The 9,535-nt window shown below is 52.9% G+C and overlaps 1 protein-coding gene across 1 annotated transcript; it reads right to left on the bottom strand.

Moving 5' to 3' along the window:
- Window positions 1-8,237, bottom strand: GPAT4 (glycerol-3-phosphate acyltransferase 4). The gene is made up of 12 exons (XM_009278220.2): window positions 7,318-8,237; window positions 4,411-4,480; window positions 3,776-4,073; window positions 3,519-3,593; window positions 2,985-3,074; window positions 2,773-2,866; window positions 2,179-2,294; window positions 1,894-1,949; window positions 1,471-1,556; window positions 1,105-1,233; window positions 944-1,023; window positions 1-381 (listed from the first exon to the last, which is right to left on the bottom strand). The coding sequence occupies exons 1-12, from the start codon at window positions 7,480-7,482 to the stop codon at window positions 273-275; spliced, it is 1,368 nt and encodes a 455-aa protein (XP_009276495.1). The 5' UTR covers window positions 7,483-8,237; the 3' UTR covers window positions 1-272.
- Between the last annotated feature and the right edge of the window lie 1,298 nt (window positions 8,238-9,535).

Below are 9,535 nucleotides of genomic sequence, written 5' to 3'. Positions count from 1 at the left end.
GACACCATAAGTGTTTCATTTAATGTTGCCCCTGCAAGGGGCTTCGCTGTAACAGTAAAGAAGGCATCTTTGCCAAGAGCTGCCCAGGGCCTGAAGACTCTAGGCAGTAATAGTGCCTCTGGGAAAGAACAGCCAGAGGATGAAGGAGCAAGTCCAAGCAGCTCTGGAGTAGCCCAAGTCCAAAGATTTGGAGCTGCTTCAGACAAGCCCTGGCTCGTGCTGGAGGCAGAGGGCTCTGGCCAGGCCCAGTAACAGTGCTGGAGGCAGAGAGCTCAGGAGCGGCTCCGGTCTTCATGGTTGCCTACAATCATTTTGCTGTAGAGTTTCTGTTGCTCCTCCTTGAACGTGTCTTTCACCTTCTCTCTCTTCAGTCCTCCATCCCTGGGGAGAGAGTCATATCATCAGAGGAGCTGCAGTTGTGCACTGTCTAAAACTTCAGCTGGGGCTGCTCAGAGCAAGTCAGAGCTTCTGCAACAGCCGGACAGCTACACTTGTACCTTATGTTGCCAGGGCACACTGCAGACCAACTGTCCCCAAGGGGAGTTACTTTCACACCTTGCTCTGCCAGGAGCTGCACCCATGGCCCCACACTGTGCTCAACATGGCAGCTCTGTCAGAAGTGTGAGCTGCTCTCATACCACTACAGTAGACTGCCTGTAGAGTCCCTCTGCCTCCCAGGCTCTGAAGGTCTCAGTGCCTGAAAAAGGAAGTTCCCACTTTGCTGAGCAGCATCAAGTCAGAACCAGGGCATCCCAGTGCAAGCTGGGTCCCTGCTACAGAAGAGCAGTTTTGGAGGTCACAGGCAAGATGTATCTCCATTTCTCCATAGGGCCTACTCTGCCCAACGCAAGACACAAGCTTAGCTCTACAGTCCACAAGCTCATACCAGGACCCAGGAACAAGGAACCCTGGCAACAGAAGAGAAAAGCCTGCCTGGACTCACCAGAGCAGATCCACAAGGCCCCCCTGCCTGGCAATGGCTGACTTCACTCGATTGGCAAACTGGACAGCGTCCTCTTTGGGCTGTGGCAAAATAACACCGTTCAGCAGGAGCAAAGGGCTAAACAGGTAGCAGATAAGATAGGCCAGGTTCACCTTACTTACCTGCCTGGTCATTGGGGGCAAGTACCAGACACTGCAGACAATGGCCCAGCTGGTCATCATCCTAAGGAGGTAGGTTACCATGCCATACTTGCTGCTGTTCCAGAAGGCATCTCCAAACTGCGGGTCATACTACAGAGGCAGAAGAGCTCATGAAAGTCAGGCAGTAGTTGCACCCTCCCTGAGGCTCCAAGTTCTACCCCAAGCCCAGCTATAGGCCAGCCCTCCCAGAGCACTACACGGAGTGACCTCAGCTTCCCCATGCCCTCAGACCAGGCTGTTGACCCAGCAGTGCCAAGACTGGGCTGCCAAGACTGAGCTCTCACGCAGAGAGCTACTTGTGCTGTAAGAATGTTTGCCTTCTCATACCTTGATGGCTACAGGATAAACCGTGGCTCCAATTTCAAAGCTCCCCTTTTTGAACATCATCACAGACGTGTTGTTGATGCAGGTTCCTGTAAGAGGCAAGCACAATCTTCTCAACTTCCCTTTGCAAGTCAGTTCAGAAGTCTAAGCTATACACTTAATGGCTAGGCTGCAGGCACCCAGCAACGGCCCCCTAACACTCACTCCAAACCCTGTTCTCTGTGTGCACAGGATGTGTCACCGGGACATCATATATCTGACTTCCACATTCTGGGTTCAGTCAGCTCTAAAGATGCAATGTCCCTTTTGTCTCAGCGAAGGGTCTCAAGGCCCTTGGCTGCATAAGAAGGGAAGGAACAGAGATGCGGTGCTGTCCCAATGTGCCCTCTCCACCAGGTGCTTGTCTGGCCTTGCTCCGTAACTCACCTTCCGGAAAGATAAGAATAGGCAGTTTGCTCTTGTCCTGGACATGCTCTGTGAGCCTAAACAGAAGAGTGTCACCAATTAGCTCAGGGCATGGAAGCTATCACTCGCAATCCACACAGCATACAGTCCTTATCCTGCAGTCACTGGGGACTATCTGGGTGCCAGCAACAGTGGCACAGCGTCCCAACACCCATGAGGCAAGGCAGCGTCCTCACCCAAAGGAAGTGGGCAGCCCCCCCCTTTCCCAGCCTCCAGACCTCCCCCTGCAGCTAGTAACTGTCACACCTTTTGGCAACGAGGTGACGATCTTTGACCTCAGAGCGTTCAAACCAGACGTGGGGGCAAGCTTTCACCATGGCTCTCTGTATCACACCCATGAGCCCTCCGTGGATCTGACCCACCTGAACAGGGCAAGAAGACACAAGTTACAAGACCTGGGGACACATGGAAGGCCAAGGCAGCTCCTAGCTTCACAGCCAAGTTGAGGTTCATCTTTCTACCCCCGCCCTGGAAAGGCTGAGAGGAAAAGTCCCAGGCTCTGACTGGAAGGACAGATGTAGCAAGCCCCAAGTGCTTTCCACATTCCAGGAGGTCCAGCTGGGGAAGTGCTTTGCTCTGCCATGGATAGCAAAGCCCAGAGCTCTACTTGCAAAGCAGTGCCCAGAGACCCCTGGTACTCTGAGTCCCAGGCCAAGCACAACAGGGTATCTGTGCACAGGGTCTGAGAGTGCCCTGCGATGTCATGCAGGGAAAAGTAGTTCTGCATGCTCAAAAGCCTCTTGCTGCCTACTCCTTGCCCCATGCAATATGCTTGCTGCTCCCACCACGCATGTGGCCAGGCCATGGCAGGCAGAGCTGGGGCTGGGGTGCAGACCTTACCATCGCGTAGTAGCCATCACTGGCCAGGATGATCACATCAATGGGAGATGTGTGATTGGCCACGCAGATGCCTCCATTTCGGGGTCTGTTTTCTCTAAATGCAAAACAAAAGTACAGATGAGGACAAAGGAACGAAGTGTGAGGCCTGCAAGAGGCACGGCACGGAGCAGCTAGTGGGAAGGGACACCCTGCAGCAGACAGTGCCTCCTTACCGATCATGGTAGGTGATGATGGCTGTGAGGGCACGCACACAGATCCGGTAACACATCAGGTGGACATGCTTGCTCAGGAACTCCTTACACCTGCAGCCCAGGACAGAGACCATCACCCCGCAGTTCTACAATCTCCCCTGTAACAGTGCCACTCAGCCCAGCTGCCCCAGGCCATGAGATCCAACAGAGACTTCACATCTCTTCCATAGAAACACGTCTCATCCTGGGTTTTGCCATCAGCTTATGACCACTGATTCTTAACTCATGAGAACAAAACTTTGGCCTTTGCTCTTTTCTGTTCTTACTCCTTTCAGAGCCCAGGGCTGAGCGCTCTGCCACAGGCTTAGTGCTCACACCTAGGCCCTTTGTTTAAAATTACAGGGTGTCTGTTCCTGAGAGGCTACAGATGCCACGACCACCTGCCTTGTCTACAGCAGGCAGAACAGATAGGCCTTGCAGGAAAACTTCAGGATTATCAGGTCCCAAACTGCACAGGGAGCTCCGCATCCCCTCTTCCCTCAAAGACAAACTCACCTTCCATTTGGCAAATATCCCACCACTGTAGTACCAGTCACCAACAAGCTGATGCCAGTAAACGCCAGGGCTATCCTGCAGAAAGAGGGAAGCTACATGCTAGCAAAACCAGGCCACAGGCCCTACTCATCAAGTAGCCTGTCTCTCCTGATCATGTTGAACAGGGTCCGTGGGGCTTGGAGACCAGTTGCACTTGCTGCAGTGGGAACAGGCCATCAGCACCATCTCGGCAGGCAAGTTCCTGCAGCAGCACTCACCTGAGGGGCAGAAGGAAGCAGTAGCGGATGAGCACACCCAGTCCCCAGAGTACAGTGAGGCGCAGGCTGATATACTGGAAGTTGTAGTTGGTCCTGCTGAGCAGGTTCCAGGACTCCAGCTCTTCAGCTGAGAACCTCTTGGTCACTTCATCGTCCATGATGGTCTCGATGCCTTTGCGGCAGAAATAGAAGATATCTGAGAGCTCAAACTCAGGGGTGTCCAGGGCTTTGCCACTGCCACTCCGGCGGATCTCCTTGATCTCCTCTTCCAGTGATGTTGGCTCCTTTGCAATGATACCTGCAACATGCAGCAGGCAGCTCTAAGCAAAGTGTGACTTGCCCACTCAAAGAGAGCTGAGAACCAGGGCCCTTACTCGCCTGCCCTCCACAGGGCCCCCTTCCTTTCTCCAGTCCAGATAGGCATAAACCAGTCCTCCCTACTATCTAGAAATGAAGCACTCCCTGGGTGCTTCCCTCCCCTTCCTCACAAAATGGACCTTTCCATATCTCACTCCAATCCATCTACATGGAAAAGGCTTCCCAGCATACCTCAGCTGCTCAGAGACACCACATTTACTCCATCTCCCACGAAGAATTTTGAACTTCATATGTACCCATGCAGGGCAGGATCTTACCATTGACATAGGGCTTGTATAGTGGATGGTTCTTCTCCTTGGCACCACGCTCTATTCTCAGTGTCGCCCACTGCAAGAGACACACATGACAAGCAAAATTCGCAAGGCCTGTAGCTCTACTTCATACTACCCGTTTTACAGTCGATTTCCATGTAAGACCATGGTTAAGGGGAGAAGATGGGGTTAAAGCAGGATGCTTCCGTACAGAACTGAAAGAGTGATGAACACAACTGAACTGAGGTGGAAGCAGAGACTGGCCCGGGAGGAACATTTTTACAGCAGAGATCTGCCTGCAATGGGACAAGAGGACTGATGGGGAGGTGCCTAGCACAGGCATAGGACAGCCAGGATGTGCACGTGTTTGTGTGCCATTCTGCACAGCAGAGCCCCAGCAGGAAGCAGGGAGTGCCAGAGGGAAGAAGAGTGCTCAGTGGTGAGATGGCACAGCAAGGTTTTCTGCAGCCTCCATGTCCTGTAGGCTCTGTTGCACTTGGCACGTGGTTGCCACTGCACAGCCTCTGGGTGGACCGTGCATCCTGCCGGGGTGGTCTGCATCAGAGCACAGGAAGCCGATCATGGACCGGTGCTATTTTTCAACCCTCATTTCTTCCAAGCTCAAAGCAGAGACTGTGTTTTCAGGCTGCTGCTAAAAACATCAAGCTGATGACAGGATGGGATCCTTCCCTCCCCGATTCAGCTAACAGCTGCTGCTGCTTCTCAGCTCACCAGTCAGTCCAAAACAGCAGCAGCAAGCACCCTCAGACAGCTCTCTGGCAGCTGGCTGCCAAATCCCATGCCCAGACTACCTGTCATCCACAGAAATCTCTCTCAGCTAATTCTCAAGGGCACCAGCAAAAACTGCAGGCTGGATTTCTGGCCGGTCTTCCTGCCTGCCCTCCAAATAACCCTCTCACCCTCACACTCTTGGTAGGAGAACAAGCTTGGTAGGAGAACAAGCTTCTAAAGGAGGACTTGTGTACAACACGCTTATTGCTCCAGGCCAGCTGCTCCATCAGGGATCTGTGAAGAAGGGGAAGCTGCTGGGAACTCCTGGCATCCCGGTCTCAGCCCATGCCAGCATCAGATGAGGAGGCTGGATGATGTGGGAATGCTAATTGCATACGGAGTGTCTGGCTCATCTAGCAGCCTCCTCTGCCAGCAGAAGGAACTGCAGGATTGCAGAAGATTGTCTAGATGCTGCCATCCCAGGAGAAGTCAGAAGAGGAGCTCTGACCCAGCAGGAGCTGGGCAGCCTATGGAGAAGGCATTCCTCGCAAGCCCAGCACATCTCTATCCTGACTGCGGTAGCAGAAAACCCAGACTCCCACCTGGGAAGCACCAGGCAGGTCTCCCTCACCACCAAGAGAGATGTGCAGCTGCCACCTCAGGCCCTGCAACTCTGGCTGTGTGCCACAAGTTGCCAGACTCGAGTGCTGCCGCTCTGGGCTATGTTCGCAACACTGGTCTCTAGAGCTGGGAAAATCTTTCGGGTAAATAACGCTCCCCAAAAATACAATTCTGAGTGACCAAACCTAGTGAGTGAATTTTCCAGCAAATCTGTGAGCATTTCTGCCAGCGTGCTCCTCTCTCTCACCACAAAGATTCTTTGATAAAAACTGAAATAGACTTCAAAGTCTTTTCAGAAAAATAGTTTCAAAATCAAACACCAAAAGAGGTGTTGAGATTAAACGTTCCTGAATTGAAGAAAGGAAAAAAAAAAGAAAACAAGGTGAAAAGTTCCATTTCAGATAAACCAAACTTCTTATTAATTTTTTCTCCCAGCTCAGTCATTAAATTTGAAGTCAGGTCTTCAGACATCTGTGTTAACGAAGCACCTCACAAAGCCCAGGGTCTTCCCATTCACACCTCAGGCTTTTGGGAGGACTCAGAGTTTGAAAAGCTGAACATTGCAAGCTCCAGGGCTGCCTTCCCAAGCCAGCCAGTACAAAGATACTCCTGGGGAAGATCAGTCCTGTTCAAACAGCAGTTGCTGTATCATAAATCCTTTAGCAGCTTGAACTTCACATTTAAGAGCCTAAAACTTCCCTATCAAGCACAGGGCACCCCTTTTCCTTTTGCTTGGGCTACCAGGGTAGGGTGGTGTAGGCTTTATCTACTAGGATTTTGGCAAAAATTCTGGTCTCACCAGGGACTTGCTTCAAGGAGAGGTGTTGGCTGTGAGACAGCCCATAAAATTAGTCTGCCAAAGGCAGGCAAGGGAACAGCATGACCCCAAGTTGGAAAATTCCACTTGGTCTCTCTGTGCCAAGAGGGTCAGCAAGGGCTGCTGGTCGTCCTCAGAGGCTGCAGGTCCGCACATGGCTGCTGGGCTCAGCAGATAAGCAGGCAGCGCTCTGGGACAGAAGGGTGTTGAGAGCTCTGGGTTCTGGCCACAGACCACTCGGGGCTTGCAGTACAGAAAGTCCTGCCTTACCTCCTGCTTTTGCTTCATCCAAACATGTGCTGGAGAGGAGCAGCCTGCTGGCTGCAGCCTTGTCCCTCCCCATCACACCCTACACCCCTTTTGGCTTCCTTCCACATCGAACTGTAACAGCACTCTGCCTTGCCTGGGACATTAACCCATCCAAGCACACAGCTTCTCTCAGCACATCTACAGATCCTACTGTACTATTGCATACTTACGGGCCACACTATCCTACTAGTTTACTTGAAGATTTACTGGATTAATTACAGGGAGAAAACAGCCCATGAACAGAGGTCTAGTAAACTGCATTTGGCTGAAATGACCCGAATGGGTCATCTGGCACCAGCACGTCACCAACAAACGAACCTCCCACTCCAGTCATCTGCAATGCTCTGCTGAGGGGCAAAAGCCTTCCTTCCTAGCACGACCATGCTTGACAAGACCCCTGTAAACACACAGAAAATTCTGAAAACATGACTTACCTGAAAAATCTTTAATAATGTTTTCATGTAAACCTTGCGGATGCCAAAGGAGACTCCAAAAATTGCTGGCACAATGATGAAAACCAGAAGCAGAGTGAAGAGGACAGTTATTGAAATCCCCAAGAGATTAACAACCAGGCTGTCAAAGGGGAGCAGGAGGAACATGGTGAAGGGCCCAGGAAAGGCTGGTGCCCTGCAGCCAGACAGAAAGGCTGCCCGGAGCGATTAACCAGTCCTCCTGTTATTCAGCAACAGTCTCACACATGCACTGAGTCCACAGCCTGCTCACAGACCCCATTCCAAAGTTCACATCCTTTTTGGGCTCTGCGAGAGAGGGAACGCAACAGGATCAGGGAGAGCAGTTGGGAAAACAAGCAAACAGCCTGCCAGGAGCCCAGGTAAGTTCAGACAGTGTGGGCTGAGGAGCTCAAAGAAGACGGAACACACACAGAGGTTCCTCCATGGGCGTGCAGTGGACACTGCAGTGACACAAGTGCGTGAATGGATATCCTCCCAAGGCGCCACTGAGCAAGTCCTGCTGTGGGGCAGCTTGTGAAGAAGCTGGCAGCAGAATCCCCTTCTGGCTGCTGAGAGCATGCAGAGTCTCTTCACAGGGACAAGGTGGAGTCCATCCGTGAGCCTGCATTGGAGGAGATCGAGGGAGTTGGCACTTGCAGGAGCCTACCGTGTGTGGAGCTATTATTGTTCTTTCCGTGAGGACACAGGCACTAGCGCAGATCCTTGCATGACGCCTGGAACAAGTTTAATTCCAGAGGTCCCTGGCATCCACTCATGCTGAAGGGTAGTTACAGACACGAATGAAGCCTGTGTCCCTGGAAAGCTCTTCAAACAGCAAGTTGGCTTCTTGGCACACGAGGCACTCACATGCCACCAGCACTAGTGGAGGAAAGAGAAACTGAAGTCAGGCAAGTCACGCTGCTCGGAAAGACGTCAACTCAGAGAGGGTGGCAGGAGGCCAGGGACAGTGGGCTCTGAACCTGGAAGGCAGTGCTTGGGCTGAGGTCACATCACTCAGAGCAACTCCTGAGACACAGCAGACTCGGACTCCACTCCAGCTACTGCCTGGCACTGTCAGACTTGGGAATCACCCCCTGCTGCCACTCGTCCTCTATTTTCATACCATTCACACCTCAGATTGAGCAGACTTGTCCAGAACCACGCCTAGAGCACAGGACGCTGCAATCAGGTCCCAAGTACAGGAAAGGAGCCAATGGAGTGACAGAAAACCCATCCTCATGACAAAGATCTTATTGCCTCTCTCATTTCAGAGGCATCCGAGAGCATTGAGCCAGCCAGGTACCCAGATTCCTGGGAAGGAATCACTTCCTCTACTCCTGTACACACACCTCACCCCCCGGTCACACAGGGCAGCTTTACAGGACAGGAAGTTAGCCCAAGGGGAGAATTATTGCTGATGATTAGCCAAAGCGGAACTTGTTGGGGCACAGGGACCAGTCAAAGGTGAAACACCCGGCACTACAGCCCTCCCGGGGGAGGACGCCCTCCAGAGCATGGGTATGCACAAGGCCAACTGAGGCTAGTAAAAAGAGACGAGTCTGCTCGGGGGTAGACTTCCCTCCAGATACCACCTTCACCTGGCTATGGATGTCAACCTGAAGATGGGATTTAACAGGTAGCCGACAAGGACATAGGAGCAGAGAAGAGTCTGGGGAGATCCTCTTGCTCCCCTTACAGTGTGTTCCAGCTGCTGGCTTAGCACTGCTATACCAGTAATGCTAAGAATATTGTCAGTGCTTCAAAGGAACATGCATGCCATGTCCCGTGAGAGGCAGCTCTACAGCCACGCATGTAACTGCCCATTATGCCAGAGCTGTCACCCATCAGAACCAGGACTCGTGCTGGCGAACTGGTCAGACCGGCCACCTGAGCTGGCAGCCGCTGCCCTAAGAGGGGCTCAGTTATTGCATTCCTTCATTGTGTCACCCAGTTTTGGCCTGTCAGGGCAGGCCACACACCAGGCAGCATGCACGGCCAGCAGCCACGTGTGATGAACCCCGGGGCAAGCGCAGGTAGCCCTGCCTGCTGGCTACAACCTCTGGGGCTCACGCCAGGACGACGCTGCCGACGCCCCCGGGCTGGCAGGACGCTTGTCCGGCCCCACCGTTGTAACGCCCCAGGGCAGAGGCAGAACCCGGCTGCCGGCGCCGCGGCCCGGTGGGCGCAGCAGTCGCATCCC

This window comes from Aptenodytes forsteri, unplaced genomic scaffold (genome assembly GCF_000699145.1).
Source record: "Aptenodytes forsteri isolate BGI_AS27 unplaced genomic scaffold, ASM69914v1 Scaffold298, whole genome shotgun sequence".
NCBI lineage: Eukaryota > Metazoa > Chordata > Aves > Sphenisciformes > Spheniscidae > Aptenodytes > Aptenodytes forsteri.
This window is presented reverse-complemented; position numbering and strand designations above follow the sequence as displayed.